Raw genomic sequence first — 22,049 nt, forward strand, 5'->3', positions numbered from 1 at the left:
TGTAATCAGTGACTACACATGTTATGCTTAACTATATAATCAGTAGGTTACAAGGCTTTAGGCTTGTACAAGGCTTCTAGGTTTTACTTCAAAGTGGGGGTTTTTCTAAGTGGGACTACATGTACAGCATAACTTAAAGAGTTAGTCAGGAGTTCAGCAGGAGGAAGACAGGAGGACAACATTTTAAAAGAACTCTATAACTTGGAAAAAGCAAAGGATCTTCAGAGCTTCTGGAAACCCTGCTACTCAGCAACCAGCTTCCATTATAACCTGGACACACCTTTTGCCAACACCCTGCTTCATCATTGTAAGCAACTATCTGCTTACTGAACATTTAATACTTGTATGTTTGCGTTTCTTCTCTACATTGTTTAAATCATTCCAATACCACTGTCAATTTATCTTTATACCACTGTAGTACCTACCATTGTTTCACACGTATACCTTTTTTCTTTTTATATATATATATATATATATATATATATATATATATTCATACTTTAGACTAATTCTCAAGTCTTGCTACTTTAACAGCTCTATACTCTTTTTTTTGGTTATAATATACTATTGTAGTTGTGCCTTTACATCTTCCTGCACTGTTCTTCCTTTTATCTGATTTTGACCTTTGACCTGTACTGCTCCCTCATCTCACACTCATTACTACTACTGACTCCCCCCCCCCCCGACTGCCTCATCTACACGATGTCTCTTTTCTTCTACTCCTCCCTCACTCAGCTGCTACATTATTTTCTCCTCTACCACCAGTTTTCACCTCTTTTCTCCATCCATAGTCCCCTCTACATTCTCCCCCTCCTCTGTCTCTCTTCATCACATATTAGTCTCTCAACTGCATCTCCCACAACTCCAGTATTATTCACTACTCTTCCACCATGGTCCTGCTGCACCACCACTAAACCCTGCACCCTCTCTTTTCTCCAAGATACTTATCCTTCTCCCCCCCACACCACACTAAACCTCCACCTTACCCATCACCTGCTGTCACCCTTCCTCATTCAGAAGCCAGCCACATAACCCCACACTCCTTATCCCCCTTCTCTAGATCAATATCACCTCCAAACGACATCAACCCTAATAATCTCATTCTCTCGCCTCTTAACTCTATCCCTCTCTCCTGTTCCTTCTGGAAAGCCAGTTTTGTCTATAATAAACTGGTCCCTGTTCATGAGCACTTCATCTGTAATGCCTTGATTCTCCTTGCCATCATCAAACCCTGGGTTTACCCCTCTGACACCACTGCTCCTGCAAAATTCCTCCATCACTTGGCTTCCTGGCTTTTAATCTTCAACTGGGCCCTCAAGACCCATTTCTTCCTCAATGCTTTCCAGCGCTCATCCTAACCCACTACTCTATGCTCCTTCCTCACTATCTAGCCCATCTGTGTCACCCCTGTTTGTCTGACCCTCCCCTCAGAATGTAAGCTCTCACGAACAGGACACTCTTTCCTCACGTGCTTCTTCTTGCCTTACTTTTACTTTCATTTACAATGGTGCCTAAAACTGCTTACTGACACCCTGCTGCTTATTTAGGTGTTATGCAGCATTGTTTATAAATCATGTACTTGTCTGTACTGTTAATAACTGTTGTCTTGTGTGCTCATTTGTTTTTGTACTTTGTAAGGCGCTGCGGAACCCTTGTGGCGCCATATAAATAAAGGATAATAATAATAATAAACTGGTCCCCACCCATGACCTTTTTATCTCCAACTCTCTGAATCTCCTAGCCATCACTGAAACTTGGATCTCACCCTCTGACACCACTTCTCCTGCTGCTCTATCCACTGGGGGCCTCGCCTTCTCCCACACCTGGCCTGGGAGTCGCCATGGTGGTGGTGTTGGGGTCCTTCTATCCACCAGTTACTCCTACCAGCTAATACCCTCTGAACAATCTCTTACATTCCCCACATTTGAGGTTCATGCTATACGCCTCTTCCAACCAGTAAACCTCAGAGTAGCTGTCATTTACCGTCCCCCTGGCTCTCCCTCCAAATTCCTTGACAACTTCGCTTCCTGGCTCCCTCACTTTCTCTCCTCAGATCTTCCCTTCATTATCCTAGGTGATTTTAATATTCCTATTGACATTCCTACAGAATCCTCTGCAGCTAAACTCCTTACCCTCACCTCTTCATTTGGTCTCGCCCAATGGACCTCCTCACCCTCCCATGTGAGTGAGCACTCACTTGACCTGGTCTTTACGCACCGTTGTGATATTTCTGATTACTCCAATTGCCCATTCCCCCTCTCTGACCATCACCTTCTCTCTTTTAACCTATCCCTCTCTCCTTCCCCTCCTCTAACTCCTAAGGCTACCATTACTAAGCGTAATATTGAGGCTATTGACACTGTTGCTTTTTCCTCCCTGCTGGACTCTCTTCTCTCCCCTATCATTTCTCTCTCCTGTTCTGAACAAGCTACTTCCCTGTACAATTCCTCCCTTACTTCTGCTCTTGATTCTGTTGCTCCAGCAATAACCACTCACCCTCGCAGATCCACACCACAACCCTGGCATTCCAAATGCACCAGATACCTACAAAAGTGTTCAAGAATTGCAGAGCGTCAGTGGAGAAAGTCACGCTCTAAGGCTGACTTCCTCCATTTCAAATTTATTCTCTCTTCCTACAGTGCTGCCCTGTCTCTCTCCAAACAAACATATTTCAAGAACCTCATCTCCTCCCAGTCCTCAAACCCCCGGCGTCTCTTTGCCACTTTCAACTCCCTACTCTGCCCTTCCCCTTCTTGCCTTCCCTCCTCACTCTCTGCCCTCGACTTTGCCACCTACTTTACATCTAAAATTGACTCCATACGTGAGGACATCATATCCCATCAGACCATCAGCACCTCCCCCTCCTTGCCCTTACCACCCCTCCCCTTCTGTTTCACCAACTCTGACATCCTTCTCCCCTGCTTCTGGAGAGGAAGTCATGGCCCTCATCCGGTCCTCCCCTCCTTCCACCTCCCCTCTTGACCCTATCCCTTCCCATCTCCTCTCCCACCTGTCTCCTTCTGCCTGTTCCCATCTGGCTCACCTCCTTAATCTCTCCCTATCATCTGGCACTGTCCCTTCTGCATTCAAACATGCTCTTGTCTCCCCCATTCTTAAAAAACCTACCCTTGATCCTAACATACTTTCCAACTATCGACCCATCTCTCTTCTCCCTTTTGCTTCCAAACTCCTTGAGCGTATTGTCTACAACCGCCTTACCACCTTTCTTTCCTCCCACTCCCTCCTTGACTCATTTCAATCTGGCTTCCGATCTCTCCACTCTACTGAAACTGCCCTCACGAAAGTCAGCAACGACCTCCTTGCTGCCAAATCCAAGGGCCACTACTCTCTGCTCATTCTCCTTGACCTCTCTGCTGCATTTGACACTGTCGACCACCCTCTCCTCCTGCAAATCCTTTACTCTCTCGGTCTACGTGACACTGCCCTCTCCTGGCTTTTCTCCTACCTCTCCGATCGTTCCTTCGCTGTGTCCTCTCATGACTCCTCTTCCTCTCCACTTCCACTAACAGTAGGAGTTCCCCAAGGTTCTGTTCTTGGACCTCTCCTTTTCTCCCTTTATACATCCTCTTTAGGTGAACTCATTAACGCCTTTGACCTCCAATATCATCTGCATGCAGATGATACTCAAATTTACCTTTCCACCCCTGAGCTCCTTACCCGTATCTCCAACTGTCTCTCTGCTGTCTCTTTGTGGATGTCCCAGCGCTTTCTTAAACTTAACATGTCTAAGACTGAGCTGATCATCTTCCCACCCTCTTCCACTACATCACTTTCCACAATTTCATTATCTATTGATGGCACAACTATCTCCTCTAGCCCCAAAGTGTGCTGTCTTGGAGTTATCCTAGACTCCTCCCTCTCCTTTAAACCGCACATTCAGTACCTCTCGCAGTCCTACCGTTTTCACCTAAAAAATATCTCCAGGATTAGACCCTTCCTCACCCAGGATGCCACTAAAACCCTCATCCACTCACTGGTCATATCCAGATTGGACTACTGTAACCTTCTCCTAGCTGGCCTCCCAGTCTCTCACCTCTCTCCACTACAATCTGTTCTCAATGCTGCTGCTCGGCTCATCTTCCTCTCCAGACGTTCTACATCTGCTTCCACTCTCCTTCAAGCCCTACACTGGCTCCCCTTCCCCTTCAGATGCCAATTTAAGGTTCTTACATTCGCCTACAAAGCCCTCACCAAATCCTCTCCCGCATACATTTCTGACCTTCTCTCCCTTCACACTCCCGCCCGCCCACTTCGCTCAACTAATGCATGCCGCCTCTCTTGCCAACTGATTACTTCCTCCCACTCCCGCATCCGCGATTTTGCCCGTGCTGCTCCCTACCTTTGGAATGCTCTCCCTCTCCCCATCAGACTCTCCACCTCTCTACAAATCTTCAAACAGGCTCTCAAGACCCACTACTTCATCAAGGCCTTCCAGCACTCATCCTAACCCACCTCATGCTCTTTCCTTCCTATCTTCCCCTTCTGTGTCACGCCTGTCTGTCTGCCCCTCCCCTTAGAATGTAAGCTCTCATGAGCAGGGACCTCTTCCCTCATGTGCTTCTCTTTACATTTTCTTCTACTCTCTACTCCCCATAGGGCACCTAACACGTGACTGCCAACTCCCGGCAGCTTATTGTGAGTGCTTTAATCACTATTTCAGCAATGTATATAAGTTGTGTCCTTGTCCCGCACTGTAATGTACTGTAAGTTACTTGTTTCTTGTTCACCTATTAGTTCTATGTACTATGTAAGGCGCTGCGGAACACTTGTGGCGCCATATAAATAAAGGATAATAATAATAATAATAACCCCTCAGCCAGTATCAAGTCTGCAAAAGTGTTTTGTGATTTTCTTTTCTCATTTCATGTATATAGTTATATGTATATATTTTTTTCAATTATTTAATTCTATTGGATTTTTTATAAGATTTATTACTATTACAATCTGTTAAGTAAACATTTAAATATATCTTTGTTCATGTAAATTCGCCCAAGAAGTTATGTATAAACAGATTTTTATTCTGTGCAGATGTTTTGTGGTTGTTTTTTTGTGCTATCCATTAGATGGAAAAAACTCAAGAATAGTCCTGATAATGCACTCAGTAAACTTAGGTCACTAAAGGAGCACAAACCCACACAAATTCATATGATATGGCTGATATAAATGTGGACATAAAATATATCCTACATGTGAAAAAATTGCAACATTCAGATCCACAGAAAATGACTCAGCACATAACATCTACATTAAAAGTCATATTAATTGATTAACAAAATCTCTCTCTCTCACCAAAAGTTTTGAGAATTACACAAGTATTGGTTTTCACAAAGTCTGCTGCTTCAGTTTTAATTGTGCCAATTTGCATATGCTCCAAAATGTCCCTCTTTGCCTTGACAATGAACTTAATCCCAAAAACAACATTTCCACTGCATTTCAGCCCTGCCACAAAAGGACCAGCTGACATCATGTCAGTGATTCTCTCGTTAACACAGGTGAGAGTGTTGATGAGGACATCCTGGAGATCACTCTGTCATGCTGATTGAGTTAGAATAACAGACTGGAAGCTTTAAAAGCAGGGTGGAGCTTGAAATCATTGTTCTTCCTCTGTGAAGCAAGGAAACACGTGCAGTCATCATTACTTTGCACAAAAAAGGCTTCACAGGTAAGGATATTGCTGCTAGTAAGATTGCACCTAGATCAACCATTTATCGGATCATCAAGAAATTCAAGGAGAGAGTTTCAATAGTTGTGAAGAAGGCTTCAGGGAGCCCAAGAACATCCAGCAAGCGCCAGGACCGTCTCCTTCAGCTGCAGGATTGGGGCACCACCAGTGCAGAGCTTGCTCAGGAATGGCAGAAGGCGGGTGTGATTGCATCTTCACGCATAGTGAGGTGAAGACTGCTGGAGAATGAGATTTTTGAAGAATGGTCTGGTGTCAAGAAAGGCAGCAAAGAAGACACTTCTCTCCAGGAAAAACATCATGGACAGACTGATATTCTGCAAAAGGTAGAGGGATTGGACTGCTGAGGACTAGGGTAAAGTTATTTTCACTGATGAATCCTCTTTCAGATTGTTTGGGTCATCTGGAAAAATGCTTGTCCAGAGAAAGAAAGATGAGTGCTGCCATCAATACTGTGTAATGCCAACAGTAAAGCATCCTGAGACCATTCATGTGTGGGGTTGCTTCTCAGCCAAGGGAGTGGACTCACTCACAATTTTACCTAAGAACACAGCCATGGTACCAAAACATCCTCCAAGAGCAACGTCTTCCAACCATCCAAGAACTGTTTGGTGAAGAACAATGCTTTTTCCAGCATGATGAAGCACTTTGCCATATGGCAAAAGTGATAACTAAGTGGCTCGGGGAACAAAATAACAAAATTTTGGGTCCATGGCCAGGAAACTCCCCAGACCTTTAAACCCATTGAGAACTTGTGGTCAATCCTCAAGAGGCGGGTGGACAAACAAAAACCCCACAAATTCTGACAAACTCCAAGCATTGATTAGGCAAGAATGGGCGGCCATCAGTCAGTATGTGGCCCAGAAGTTGATTGACAGCATGCCAGGGTGAATTGCAGAGGTCTTGAAAAAAAAGGGTCAACACTGCAAATATTGACTCTTTGCATAAACTTAATGTAATTGTCAATAAAAGCCTTTGACACTTATGAAATGCTTGTAATTTTACTTCAGTATACCATAGTAACATCTGACAAAAAGGTCTACAAACACTGAAGCAGCAAACTTTGTGAAAACCAATACATTCTCAAAACTTTTGGCCATGGCTGTACACACTGCACGATATGCACGATTTGCCGTTCCAAATTGGCCAGATCAAAACGACATTGTCTCAGTGTGTACCCAGCTAAATGTGAATATTTTTAGAATATTGTAACAATATAATTACTTGATATCAATAGCATGTAGTGTTGAGACATTCCAGTAGCCAAAATTGGAAACAAATTAAGACTTTCACCTCTGACATAGGGGTATTCAATATGGGTGCGATAACATCGTTTTTTGCGTTAATATCGCACTTTTTCACTTTTTTGCGTTAATATCACTGGTTTTAGTTTTACACCGTATTCAATTTCAAAGACTTATCGCAGTTTTGAAAAGTCTTTGATAAAAAACGGTGATAACTTTTCACAATTGAATAGGTGTCGAAAAAAAGTGCAGAATTGGGGTTTAGGGGTGCAGGCTTAAAAAAAATAGCCTGCACCCCTGAGATTGACATTTAAAAAAGAACTGTGTCAAAAAAAGTTTAAAAAAAAATAGGGACACCCCAAAAAATTTATTTAAAAATTGGGGTGAAAAAAAAAATGGGAAAAAATTGTTAAACAATAGGGAAATAGGTTCAGGGCTATTCTGCAAGTATGCGGCAGGTGTTTTCTAGAATAGAATTATAGCGGCAGGTGCACAAATGCAGAATTTTTAAAAACTTCCTTTAGGGACACCAATATATGCTAGTACCCATTTTCATGTACCCCAAATTTGATGGGATCACTTAAAAAAATGAAAAAAATAACCTAAGTGCTCTTCTGCATCACTTCTTCAATGTTGGGAAAAAAACACCTGCTGCGGCTATTTAAATCCCCGACTTTCAATTAAAGGCTAAAACGGGGGTACCCATAGTGTTCCCCCATGTTTTTACAACTTTAGGAGGGTCTTACAATTATTTTAAGGAAAAATTCGTAACTTTACGCAAATCCAACTTCGGAGTTTCCCGTTTTCGTTAATTTTATATTGAATACTGGGATAAGCGGGAGCGCGCACCATACTTTAACGCAGAAAAAAACTCCGATATGAAACGTTAACTTCGTCAGTGAAGTTAACGTTTCATATTGAATACCCCTCACAGTTGTAAACACATTTCTCAGAAATGTCTATATATTCATATTTTATCTTCAGGCTGGAATCAAATGTTAGATTTGTCAGTTTTTCTTAAACAAATCAGTGTTTATATAATAATTATATAATTATTTCTCTTTCACCTTCTAATTTCATTGGCATTTCATTTATACATTTTATATGGCCAATGATAATATATTTTTATTTGATAGTCTAACAATGTTAACTGATCATGTGTCTATGTATTTGATAAATTTCTTGTGCACTGAGGGCCTGATTCAGACCTGGTCGCAAGCGCTGAGCGCTCGCAACCGGGTCTATGGTGGCCCACAGCACATGCGCACGACGGAGCCGGCTCCGTCGTGCGCATGGGCGAGACCCGGCTAGCGACGGGCACTCCGTCGCTCCGGGTCTCGCATCAAAGCTGTCACTCAACATCGACAGCTCGCCCCGTTTGGTGGGCGGGCCGGGGGGTGGTGGCTGCCCAAACGGAGGCGTTCCCATGAGAACGCCTGCCGTTTGGGGGCGGCCCCACTGACATCACAAGTGATGTCAGTGGAGAGCTTCCGGCTCTGTTAGAGCCGAAAGCTCTCTGAGGCTTGCGATGGGCGAGACCCTACCACAAGGGTCTCGTCGCAAGCCTGATGGTCGCGATGGTCTTGACCATCGCGACCATCATCCTGGCCGCTCGCAATAGCTGTGGGTGGTCACCCACAGCTATGCGAGCGGCCAACAGGCCACTCCAAAAAAAAAAAAGCCCGGCCCTGATTCAGAGCGAGCGGCTCTGAATCAGGCCCTGATTACACAGTTTTGTAATTTCTTAACTTACTAAGAGAAGATACTGTAGGTGCACAAGATGGATAGACTGTTTCCATAAAGGGATGCACATGATCATCAACAATTCTCAGGTAGGCTGTGATATTTAAACAATGCTCACTATGCATTATGAGTCCTAAAGTGTTTAAAGAAAACATTTCCCATACCTTTATACCACCTCCTCCACTAGCCTGAACCACTGACACAAGGCAGTGTGAATCCATGGATTTATAATGTTTATGCTAAATTGTAACCCTATTATCTGCATGTCACAGCAGGAATTGAGATTTGTCAGACCAGGTTGCTTTTTTCCAATTTTCGACTGTCCAGTGTCAGCGAGCCTGTGCTCACTGTAGCCCCAGCTCCCTGTTCTTAGCTAACAGAAATGAAACCAGGTGGAATCTCCTTATGCTATAGCTCCTCCCCTCCCAGGTTTGATGTGCTGTGTGTTCAGAGGGGATGTACTGTAGTTAATAGACCGGCGGACGCGATGCCGCTGGTCTAAATCCCGACTCCTCCTGCCCGACAAGGGACTTAAGATATCTATCTATCGTAATCCTGACCCCCGGAACACCGATCGTCCTCGGACGGGTAAATATAACACTTAGCCCTGGGATGGGGGTTACTTTTGGGGACCTCAGGAGGCACTTAGGGTTAGGCACCCCCCAGGGAAGGTGAGGGTTAGGCTTGGGGAAGGGGGGGTTAGAGTTAGGCACTAGGGGGGCAAGTTTAGGGTCAGGCACCCCCCCCCGGGAGGGTTAGGTTTAGGGTGCGGGGAGCGGGGGTTAGGTTTAGGCACCCCTGGGGGCAGCTTAGGGTTAGGCATTAAGGGGAGAGGTTTAGGGTTAGGGGAGGGAGAGAGGAGGGTTAGGTTACTTACCTTTAGCTGTCAGGATTTTGACCCGCTGGTCTGTCGCTGTCTGTATTTAATCCGGTGGCTAAACAGCCGCCGGCATTACATACTGATTCCGTTCGAAGAGGCTCAGAGAGGCTCTTCTGCATACCACTGTTGTAATGTAGGAATATTTGAGTTACTGTTGAGTTCCTATCCAGTCTGGTCCTTCTCCTATGACCTCCCTCATTAACAGGGTATTTCCCCCACAAAATTGTCACTCACTGGATGTTTTTTGATTTGCACAGCAATCTTTGCAAACTCTAAAGGGGCCTATACATTACACGACTTTGTGAACATTTCGACCAAAACCAGGAGGTTTTGGTCACATTGTTCACAAAGTCTTGTAATGGATAGCCGGCAAGGACCAGCGATGTGCGTGTACGCTGGGTCCTTGCCGACCCCGACTATCTACTGAACATGCCCGTCAACCTGACGACGCTCGTCAGAGTCGGCATGTTCAGAAATAGGAGGTCGGACTCCTGCACTGAATCACGTTCAGTGAATGCCGTTCAGTGTGGGCACCGCACCTCGGCGACCTGAATGTCTGAACGCTAGACGTTCAGTCTTTCAGGTCGCCTAGTGTATAAGCCCCTTAAAGACTTTGCGTGAAAATCCCAGGAGTTTCTGAGATACTCAAACCTTCCTGTCACCAATCATCTATCCCTGGTCATGGTCACTTAGATCACATTTCTTCCCCAATCTGATTTTTGGTGTTTACAACAATTGAACAGCTTGATATTTGCATTATAATTAGCTGTACATAAAAAATTGGCCACAATGTATATGGTTGGATTATATATTGTTGTAATCATGATTAATTAACTGACAAACTATTTAACAAGAACATAACAATGGTTCGGAAGCGAACGCAGCACTTGTGGTTGACAATACCCTACCGCAAGCACTGCGAGTGCTTCAGTTTGAAATTCAACCAAGTAACATGTACTATGACGCTCACTCTTAATTATGCACGCCTCTGAAAAGGCGTTAAGATGCTCAGACACGCTTGCGTTTGCACCACCACTCCGTTTCCTGCGACCAACCCGTTACCACCCACAAGCGGCTTGTCCTGTCACTCAGTCTAGCGAGCTGTTTGTGCTTAAGGGGCGATCGCTTAGCGATTGCATGGACTAGTATGTGCACGCGCACTGTGATGCGTATGCATGCGCACATTGCAAACATCGGCTGGCTGCGTGCGAACGCATCCTAGCGAGTGGGTCTGAATCGGGCCCTCTGTCCCATATACCTGGTCACTGGCATGACACTTAACTGAATTTAGCTGTTGATATAAATATAACACATTTTCTTTAAAAAAAAAAGGTTCATACTAACGGAAACTTACTGACAATGAGACTCTCATTTTATTATTTAAATCATGTGGCACGTTGCACTTGGAGGTCAAATGAAGTACTATCTATAACTGCATCAGTCCTCCCTTTGCAACATAAATAGAAATATGTCAGGCAATTATCATCACACAAATTATTGAAGGAAACAAATGTCAGTAATCAAATCAGCAAAATGTTTTTCTGTCCATTTTATTTTTTGGGGAGAAATTTTGCTAACCAATCTGCATCTGCCCCAAAGTATCCTAAGTGATTTAGGGCCTATTTAGTACGGATCGCTATTGCGGTCGCAGCTGCGATTATGCGTGGTCTGCTGCAAAAATATGCTAATGTCTGCAATCGCAAAGTCATTACAGAGACAAAGCCAGCATAGAGACACCCACTACCACTTTTGCACATCTGTAATACCTTGCAATCCTGTGTATACATCGATAACATCGAGTAACATCAGCCCCTCACGCACAATTACAACAGGTCTGACCTTACTTCCGTCCCTCCCTCTATAATAGCTTTATATCTGTGTGAGTGATCGCAGTGCGATCGCAATACTAATTCGAGCACGCGCACTGCGGTGCATATGCAGTAAGCAACAATCGGCCGTCTGCGTACGCTGTCGCATAGTGATCCATGCTGAATCAGGCCTTTAATACAAACTTCAGAGCACTCATCTAATTATACTGCTTTTATACCTAAATTCTGGGTCTGACCGGATGGTTGAACAGGGTTCCAGACCGGATCAGACCTGGAATTTAGCCGGGGCCGCCCCAGGAAAATCCTGGTGCCGTTCACACCAGTGGGTCGGGTCTGCAGTGACCCGGCTCTTCCGGTGTGGAAGTGGACGCTTGGAGATTACGTCATCTCCAAGCGCCACTGGAGCCAGCCAATCGGCCGGAATGCGGCGTGCTCCAGGTCATCGTGATCCTGATCGTGCCATTTACACTGCAGGGTTTCACAGGTTATTCCCGTGTTTAACCCTGCAAGTTTCATGGGTTGAATTGCCGGGTCACTCGAGCTGGAAATCCAACCCTTTCCCCTTTTACACCAAGAAGCTACCCGGGTTAGCCCTGCAATAACCCTGGTTTTAGCTCTGGTGTAAAAGGGGTATTACACTGATCAACACTCATTTTATTGCCAATCATATTACAGCGATTTTGGGGTAACTTTGTGGTGCTGATTACGAATATGACATTGGTTTTGCTAGATTGGCTCCAGTGGCGGCTCCAGAGGTGAGGCTGCAGCTCAGTCCAAAATTCAAATAGGGGAGCCACACCAACTGCCATTTCAAACGCTGCCAAACTCCACTGGCTGGGACTCACTGGCAGTTGGTGTGGCTCCCCTATTTGAATTTTAGACTGCGCTGCAGCCTCACCCCTGGAACTGCCAATGATTGCCTCTAATTTTTGAGATACAAGGATGAGATCCAAAAAAAACAGTAGACAACTGTCAACTGACTGCTGGTTGGATGCCAATCACTGATATACGGATGGGGAATATTCTAGAATGATTGAGGAGTGAATAACTAGAATACTTGCATGTCTCACCTTCTAGGATGTTCCGATATATATATATATATATATATATATATATGAGCACACGTCATGGATAAGTTCCCTATTACTTGAGGGTATCCATTATCTCAAGAACTAGAGCAAATTCGAATAAACTACTTTCATTTTTGAATTCATCAGCCTAAAAAAAACCCTAAATTCGTTCAAATATCCTATGGCAACTACACAATATTTAAAATATGTTGGGCTGTATTTTTGCTGTTATTCTGTCAACCGTGTTCCATATTCACATTATAAAAGACCTCAGATCTCCTTGCTGCACAATCATATATAATAATGACACACAGACATTTACAAACAATTGCTCTATTCATTAACACTGTAAGGGTGGGTACACAGCTGAACGACCGGCAATCGTGCCAATGTTCAGAGCAATTTTCCTTCACCCTGTACATCGCATGATTGCCGGTACACACTACACGATTTAATGAATGACGTAATGATCACTTGTTCCTTCCTTCATTAATATGTATGGCGTCGCATGCGATATCAGGTGATTAGCCGTACAGCATGGCCAATCACGCGATATTGCATGCGATCGTGGGAGTGCGCAAATTTTGTATACACATTGCGCGAAATGTCCGATTGTCATTCCGATTTGGCTAAATCGGCCACATCGGGCCGATATTGTGTAGGTGTGTACCCAGCCTAAGTTATATAAATTTTAAAACTGTTCCTTTATTATACATTAACTTTAATCTATCTACCCCAAAGTTTTCGTAAACTCTAAGCAAATGTCAGCCTGTGTACTGCGCCAGCCCAGGCATTACCCGGAAAGGTAGTGGATAGATCCCCCTCAGTATTTGTACCCTGACGTCATCAGCATACCGGGAACTACTGCTGTAATTTCAGTGGTAGTGACGGCACCCAGAGCCCACACTGCCACTGTTCCTTTAAGTGTGACCACGCCCACATGTGACGTCACCTGTCAGGAATGAGGAAGTGCTGGGCACAATACAAACACATCTCACAAATCATCACACTGTACCCAGCTGCTGAGCCCGCTGCCTGGGCCTTGTACATGAGCCGCCAGGTATGAAGAGTCCACTCTGAGTCTGACTGCATGAACCTGGTCTTTGTGTGTGGTGTGGTGTGGTGTGTTGTGTCTCATCGAATTAGTAGTTTCCCGATTGGCTGCTGTAATACACACATTATTAGTAAATAAGGTCCTATTTGTTACATGTACCTGCATTGTGCTACTTGAGTGTGTACTCTGCTGCAGTAATGCGGCTGTGTTGAGCAATTGCTTTTTTGTATGATGCCATGTGTCTGTTATTTGCGCAGATGTGCCCGTTTTTATACCACTATAGTTTGGAGACTACTTTGTTGGGTCCCAACATTTGCTTCCTCTGATAGGAGTTTTGGGGTGACCTTTGCTGAATGCTGGTAGGTGCACCCCAATTCCTGGTATAGTACTTCCACCTGCAAACCTGGAGTTTTGTGTCACAGATCAGATTTACAAAAGGATCTTTGTGAGCATGACTCAGGGACACTCAGAGTCATCTTATATATTTGTGGCATGCCTTTTGCACCTTCTAAGGGCATATTTATGTTCTCATATCTCTGATGAAAATATTATAGTACACAAATATGACCCTTGATATTTTTAGAACATAAACTATGCGCTAACCAGCAGTATTTTAAGAGAACAATAAAATTAAAGTTGAAATGAATGTAGGTTAGTGGTAAGTTGCCAGTATGCAGGTCTTTGATGCGACATTTGTCCACTTTCCATCACGTCACAACAAAAATTGTCCAGAGTGTTTGTAAAAGGGCAGTTCCCAACAAAAGTGCCCAGAGTGTTTGTAAAAGGGCAGTTCCCAACAAAAGTGCCCAGAGTGTTTGTAAAAGGGCAGTTCCCAACAAAAGTGCCCAGAGTGTTTGTAAAAGGGCAGTTCCCAACAAAAGTGCCCAGAGTGTTTGACTTTGGGAACTACTCCTGTAAAGAGTTGTGATGTGTGAATAGGTTATCATGCGATAATGAAGTGATCTGCACATTCTGATATTGTGTGGTTAGTAAATGAATAATGAAGCTTTATTATGTCACATTTTAATAGGCATCCTCTAAATATTCATTCCATGTTACGTTGTCACAATGTAATAGGCCTCCTGAAAATGTATGCTCCATATATTATAAGACACCTCTTCAGAATGTACACCTGAGGTCACATTGTTGCTACCCCATACTGTAGTATGCTCTTCATATCACTTTATTGTGTCACAATGTTATGTTCTTTCATAGCATATATTCTACACATCTCTTTGTAGTGACACATTGTAAGTTGAAAGAAGAAAAATAACAGCGCTGTGGGACACCTGCAACTAAATTGATATTACTTGGATACAATGATATTCAGTTATGTCAGATAAAAATATTACCTTTTATTTACTAAAATAAATAATACACATGTAAACAACATAGTACACTATGAGACACTACTACAAAATATACATTGTATATTGATGAACAATAAATGATACTGTAACAAATGTCGTGAGTTGTTTGAAACAGCACAGAGACTAAGGGGGTCATTCAGACCCGGTCGTTAGCGCCGATGTGCTCGGACCGGGTCGATGGCCCCCCACAGAGCATGCGCACGACGGTGCCGTCGTGCGTATGCGTGAGACCCGCTACGACCGACCGCGCCGGTCGTAGCGGGTCTCGATCCAAAGGGGGTGAGCTGTCGATGTTGATTGACAGCTCGCCCCGTTTGGAAGGCGGGCTGGGGGGGTGGCAGCCCAAACGGAGGCGTTCCCATGGGAACGCCTGCCGGTTGGGGGAGGCCCCACTGACATCACTAGTGATGTCAGTGGAGAGCTTCCGGCTCTGACAGAGCCAGAAGCTCTCTAGGGCTTACGACAAGTGAGACCCTACCCTAGGGTCTCGTCGTAAGCCCCGATAGTCGCGATGGTCTCTGACCATCGCGACCATCACCCGAGTGGTCGTTCGAGCTGTGGGCAGCTGGTAACTATTCACTGGTAGCACTGATGATCAGCTGTCCAGGCTCGTGCTGAATATCTTATATAGGATCCGGGTAAAAAAAGGGAAATACAAAAGGGCTCAATAAATTCAATGTTCCTCTTTGTATATCAATCTCCCGATTTATTTAGACAAACACTGTCCAAATCTCACCGTGACCCGCACGGGAGATTCGAGGTTTCTCCATATAATGGTAAAGATGTAAGCTCTTACCACCAGCCTCCCAGTCCTGACTGCCGTCTGGCAGGGACCTCTCACTCAAACTCAGTCCCAGCTTACGGCACCCGGTGATCACCCGCTTGTGTGTAGTGACCTAAGTGGTACCTGTATTGTCCCACAGTGGTGGGAGACAAATCCCCAACTCCACCGGCTCTATTTGTGGCGGTCACTCTCCACGCTGCGGCTCACCCGATGCCTCTCAGTAACACACGGCCTCTCCACGCGGTGTCCGGGGATGTTCGTGACACCCGGCAGAGGTATGATTGTACGTCCTGATGAGAAACAGACCCCCGACTTAACTGGCTCTGTCTGTGGCGTTCACTCTCCACGCTACGGCTCGCCTGATACTTCCCAGCAATACGCGGCCTCTCCACATGGTTTTCCGGGGATATCTGTGACACCCGGCCGAGGTGTATTAATATGATAATGTGCCCTAGTAGGACTATAATATCTCAACCTCTCCGTTATTTCAGGACTGGCAATAATGACAGAATAGTTGTCCAAAAGTTGTAAAAAGTCCTGCTGGACAAAGAGTGTCTCTTGTGCTGGTGCTCAATGACCACTGATGTAGGACCCTGAGGCGTTTCTTCCCATCGGGATTTCCTGCCCTATTCATGCCGACATCCTTGTTGGTCAAGGGAAATGGCAAGTGGGTCATATGTACCTGACCACACTCTGTGGGTTTCAAGTGTAACATTTGATGACCGAAGCTAGTTAACCCCTGCACAACTACAGCTTCTTATTCAAAATGCCAAAATGTGGTGCCTGTGCCCGCTTTACTGCCCTATTCCTACCAAAATCTTTGTTGGTCAAAGGAAATGGCAAGTGGGTCATATGTACCAGACCAACCTCTGTGGGTTTCAAGTGTAACATTTGATGACCAAAGCTAGTTAACCCCTGCACAACTACAGCTTCTTATTCAACATGAGATAATCTGGTGCCTGTGTCAGCTGTACTGCCCTATTCATGCCCAAATCCTTATTGTGCCATGAAAATAACAATTGGAAACTGTGTAAGCGACACAATTCTTTGCTTCCATAGTGTTAGTTTAGTGATCTAACTTTATTTAAATGTTTTAATATAACATTCTCTGAATAAGAAGCTGGAAAATTATTAAGAAGTGAATAAGAACCTGGAGCTTGAATAAGAAATGAATAAGAAGCTGGCCGAATAAGAAGCCAACTTCAGCCTCGTACACTTAGGGCTGTATTCATGTAGAACATGAACTGTCTACCAGACCCCCCCGTGAAGAGAATGTAATTCTTCCCTTTATCTGTTTATATTTAAACCCTTAATTTACCTTACACCAACATTTTTTCTCCAGAAACTATCTGGTTAGTGGGTGTATATAGCACGACTAGGTACTTGATATCCTACACCAGGGGTCTTCAACCTTGGCCCTCCAGCTGCTGTGGAACTACACATCCCAGCCTGCACTGCCATAGTTTTAGCATGCTGTTATATCAAAAAGGTGGCAGTGCATGCTGGGATGTGTAGTTCCACAGCAGCTGGAGGGCCAAGTTTGAAGACCCCTGTCCTACACCATATGTTTTTTGTACAATTCCAGAATATCTGCCTCTGTTACTGTCTACATTTCTGAACATTAGCAGTTACCTTTCTGTTTATGTTACAGTATTGCTGTGAGTGTTTGCTTGTTGTGCTCCCCTACTATTGTCAATTACAATATTATTAAACTGATGTCCCTAGGATGCCTCCCCCTTCACACACACAAAGCTGTGGACCTTGGGAAATGAAGGAGCGGCTGGGGACTGGAGGATTTGGATACGTACTTCGCTGGCTCAACCGGGTGAGGAGCAGAGATTCTCTACTAATTTAGATGTGGCACCTTATGTTACCTTGTAGTGCCTTATTGCAGAATGCTGCCCTATCTCCATGCCATTCTTATGATATGTTGAGGTATTGTGTGTCATTGTCACATTGCCCTACAAGGCTGGACTATTGGCGAGCTAAACACAAGATGATGTCTTCCTTTCTGCCTGTTTGTAGAGACAGCCTCATTTGCCGGGGACAAGATAAACCAGTTGATTAGCGCTCACAGGCACAGTGTTATGGTAGGCTGTGCCATTAAAGTGGTCAGAGCCGTGGTCCTATCTTTGAAAGAAACCTTAGTAATGTCATTACCAGGGTTCCATTATATGAGAGTGGCTGTGACCTCTGTAATAGTGCCATGGGAGCCACTGTCTGGTTTTTAGGACACTGGTGCCTGGGCCATATAAACCTACATTAACCAGTAAGCGGTGTGCTTGGAGACGGCCAGTAATGATTCCTGTACGTGATCAGTGCTTATTGGGGCATCCTCACAGCCTCACTTATGGCCCTGGTATTGTGGGTGGGAACATATTTGCACACCGATGTCTTACAATTTACATTGTTATATTTATTATACTGTATAACAGTAATCCAAAAAATGGCTAAAGAACTTTTACAGAATAAATCTCTGTACATTACAATATAATACAAGAAGGGAACAATAATATCACACCTTGAGCAAATGTTACAGGTCGGCCTCAGTAACTGGGAGGAATAGAGAGTTTAAATTATTTCTCCCTGGAATTGGGACCATTAGGCTGAAGATATCCATAAGGACTTTGATAGATGGTTTCCAGTGCAACTGTATCCATGTGCCAGGGTAATTATGAATTTCTTGATTTGGCTGGCCTTGAAGTGTGGGCCTATTGTATCATCACTGCATACTGGAAAGATTAGCTTATAGCAGTGGTGTGCCAGGGGGCACTTTCAGGGTACCACGGGTTGGTGATCCATTATCAATTGAAATTCTTTATGGTCAATGTGATAGACAAAACTAGTGATGGTGGCTGCCAGTTGTAAAGTACATGGACATACAGAAGCACAACCCTAGTCACCACCACATAACTGAACCTTAGGATGATGGCAAAGCACAACTCTCACCTTCTGCACCTCTCTGTCCCCTTCTCACTCACCTTCTGCACATCTCTGTCCCCTTCACTCTCACCTTCTGCACATCTCTGTCCCCTTCTCACTCACCTTCTGCAAGTCTCTGTCCCTTCCACTCTCACCTTCTGCACGTCCCTGTCCCCCTTCTCACTCACCTTCTGCACATCCCTGTCCCCTTCACTCTCACCTTCTGCACGTCCCTGTCCCCTTCTCACTCACCTTCTGCACGTCCCTGTCCCCTTCTCACTCACCTTCTGCAAGTTTCTGTCCCTTCCACTCTCACCTTCTGCACGTCCCTGTCCCCCTTCTCACTCACCTTCTGCACGTCCCTGTCCCCTTCACTCTCACCTTCTGCACGTCCCTGTCCCCCTTCTCACTCACCTTCTGCACGTCCCTGTCCCCCTTCTCACTCACCTTCTGCACGTCCCTGTCCCCCTTCTCACTCACCTTCTGCACGTCCCTGTCCCCTTCACTCTCACCTTCTGCACGTCCCTGTCCCCCTTCTCACTCACCTTCTGCACGTCCCTGTCCCCCTTCTCACTCACCTTCTGCACGTCCCTGTCCCCCTTCTCACTCACCTTCTGCACGTCCCTGTCCCCTTCACTCTCACCTTCTGCACGTCCCTGTCCCCTTCTCACTCACCTTCTGCACATCCCTGTCCCCCTTCTCACTCACCTTCTGCACATCCCTGTCCCCCTTCTCACTCACCTTCTGCACGTCCCTGTCCCCTTCTCACTCACCTTCTGCACGTCCCTGTCCCCTTCTCACTCACCTTCTGCACGTCTCTGTCCCTTCCACTCTCACCTTCTGCACGTCCCTGCAGGGGTGCCGAGAGGGGGGGGGAGCGGGTACAGATGGCCCGGGCTTCCTGAGGTGCCCGGCGGGGGCCCGTGTCCGACGCCGCCCCCCCTCCCTCACAGCAGCCCAGCACACAGCGTGTGCTGAGCTGCAGTTGGAGACTGCTCGTGGCTGCTGAGCAGCAGCCACAGCAGTCTCCTATGCCTGTTCGGGGGAGCGATCACATTGATCGCGCCCCCCCTGGCTTTGCTCCGGGCTGAGGGGGCTCAGAGTGCCCCCCTCCCCGGCTGCAAATCTCTTTTATTTATTTTTTTCGGTAAGGGGGCATGGCCACGCCGCCTGAGATTAGGCCACGCCCCCTATTACCAGGGCCCGCCTTGGCTCTTGGCGGCCCTGCAGCCCTGTCCCCTTCACTCACCTTCTGCACGTCCCTGTCCTCTTCACTCACCCTCTGTACGTCCCTGTCCTCTTCACTCACCCTCTGCGTGTCCCTGTCCCCTCTGCTCTCACCCTCTGTCAATTGTCACCATCCATTCCCTTGCCATGCTCACATATTGCACATCTGTAAACCCTCTGTTATTTTACTTTGTACATCTTTCACTCCGTCTCTCCTGCCTCCATAGGATACTGGTGAAGAAGTCGCCATAAAACAGTGCCGGCAGGAGTTGACTCCCAAGAATCGGGAGCGATGGTGCCTGGAGATTCAGATCATGAAAAAGTGAGACCTTCTATAGCTTTTATTCCTCCTTCTCCCTTGTACCATCTGTCTGTTTTTTTCTTTTCTCTATTTTAGTTTTCTGTTCACATTTTGAAGCCTTTTAAGACATTTAAAAAAAAAACCTGATACAGAGGAAGTAATGGACCAATACCACAAATAGAGCAATAGCTAAATGGGGCTGAAGGATGAATGCATAATAGGAGGCAACTTTCTTCTTTTATTTGTCCTCATCACTTGCTACCACTGACATGACTCAGTCTGTTTACTAAGCCCTGCATGGAGATACAGTGAATGGGCATAAAGTACCAGCCAATCAGCTCCCAACTGCCATGTCACAGGCTGTGTTTGAAAAATGAAAGGAGCTGGTTGGTTGGTACTTTATCTCCATCCAAGGCTTAGTAAATAGACCCTGTCTTCCGGGTCTACCTTCCGGGTAAAGTCTTGCCACCGGTCAACAATGAGAACGAATAGAGAGGCTGAAAAATGCACAGGTCTATCCAGTAGAACCTGTCATAAATTCTAATTGCATTGATCCATGGAATGACAATTGCCGATTTTAAATCACAGGGGAAAAGACAAAATCCACACTAAAAATGGAAATTGTAGCAATCCCAGGCTCAATCACCCCCATAGTGTCCTCCACTAATTATAGGAATAGATACAACGTGGCCAATTCAATTAGCCGTGAGTTGGCCGAAAATTGCTTAACGCAGATTAAAGCCTCCTTCCTGACTCTTTGCTATTCAGTTATAAATCCGCATTATGGAGATGATTGAGCAGTGGATGGTATTGTATAGCTGCATGCAGGCTATAGATATATGATGTATGCACGCAGGCTATAGATATATGATGTATGCACGCAGGCAGCTTTGCAATTCCGTCCTTGCAAATTTGCAAATGCAGCAGGAGGTGTACAACCCCCGCTGCTGCATTTGCGATCCCAGTACTGTGGCTGAGGTAGCAGGCTGGGATGGTCGCGATGGTGGACGGCACCTTGCCGGCAGCCAGCTGAGTAAGCCTCAGTCCCTGGCCTGGCCTCTCCCGGAAAACTGGGTGGACATGCCCCCATTTCCGGGAACGCTGGTTGCCCCTTAAATGCCTCTGCCTGATTGACAGGGCCTGCATGCGATTACATAGGACCCATTCTGCACACTCGCAAGACTGGGTCTGCTGAGTCAGCCCCTATGTAAACATAGGTCTCAATGGGAGTGGATGCGGATTTTAGTTTGTAGCTCGAGACTAGGTGAAAAATAGAGATAATCCTTATTTTAAGGCAGTAATTTCGGGACACACTGCATTACCTGTGTGACACCCTTCCCAATGTATAATACATGTATTTAGAGGTTTTAAAATGGAAAAATATGGCCAGTTAAAACATGTCATTTTTTAGGTGATTTTCCCTAAAAAGCAGAAAAATGGTTGTAATGATGGGGGACAGGTATGTGGAGATGTAAATGATGGGGGACAGGTATGTGGAGATGTAAATGATGGGGGACAGGTATGTGAAGATGTAAATGATGTGGGACAGGTATGTGGAGGTGTAAATGATGTGGGACAGGTATGTGAAGGTGTAAATGATGGGGACAGGTATGTGGAGGTGTAAATGATGGGGGACAGGTATGTGAAGGTGTAAATGATGGGAACAGGTAGGTGGAGGTGTAAATGATGGGGAACAGGTAGGTGGAGGTGTAAATGATGGGGGACAGGTAGGTGGAGGTGTAAATGATGGGGGACAGGTACGTGGAGGTGTAAATGATGGGGGACAAGTAGGTGGAGGTGTAAATGATGGGGGACAGTTACGTGGAGGTGTAAATGATGGGGAACAGGTATGTGGAGATGTAAATGATGGGAACAGGTAGGTGGAGGTGTAAATGATGGGGACAGGTATGTTTAGGTGTAAATG

The 22,049-nt window shown here is 45.4% G+C and overlaps 1 protein-coding gene across 2 annotated transcripts in view; it reads left to right on the plus strand.

Moving 5' to 3' along the window:
• The first annotated feature begins 13,431 nt into the window (after positions 1-13,431).
• Positions 13,432-22,049, plus strand: part of IKBKB (inhibitor of nuclear factor kappa B kinase subunit beta) — a 49,109-nt gene continuing 40,491 nt past the window's right edge. For both annotated transcript variants that reach the window (XM_088455862.1, XM_088455863.1), the window contains exons 1-3: positions 13,432-13,527; positions 17,401-17,500; positions 20,052-20,146. In XM_088455862.1, the coding sequence (XP_088311988.1) occupies positions 17,402-17,500; positions 20,052-20,146 (194 nt within the window). In that variant the 5' untranslated portion in view covers positions 13,432-13,527; position 17,401. The remainder of the gene's footprint in view (positions 13,528-17,400; positions 17,501-20,051; positions 20,147-22,049) is intronic.

Source organism: Taudactylus pleione, unplaced genomic scaffold, assembly GCF_031769625.1.
Source record: "Taudactylus pleione unplaced genomic scaffold, aTauple2 ptg000676l, whole genome shotgun sequence".
Lineage (NCBI taxonomy): Eukaryota > Metazoa > Chordata > Amphibia > Anura > Myobatrachidae > Taudactylus > Taudactylus pleione.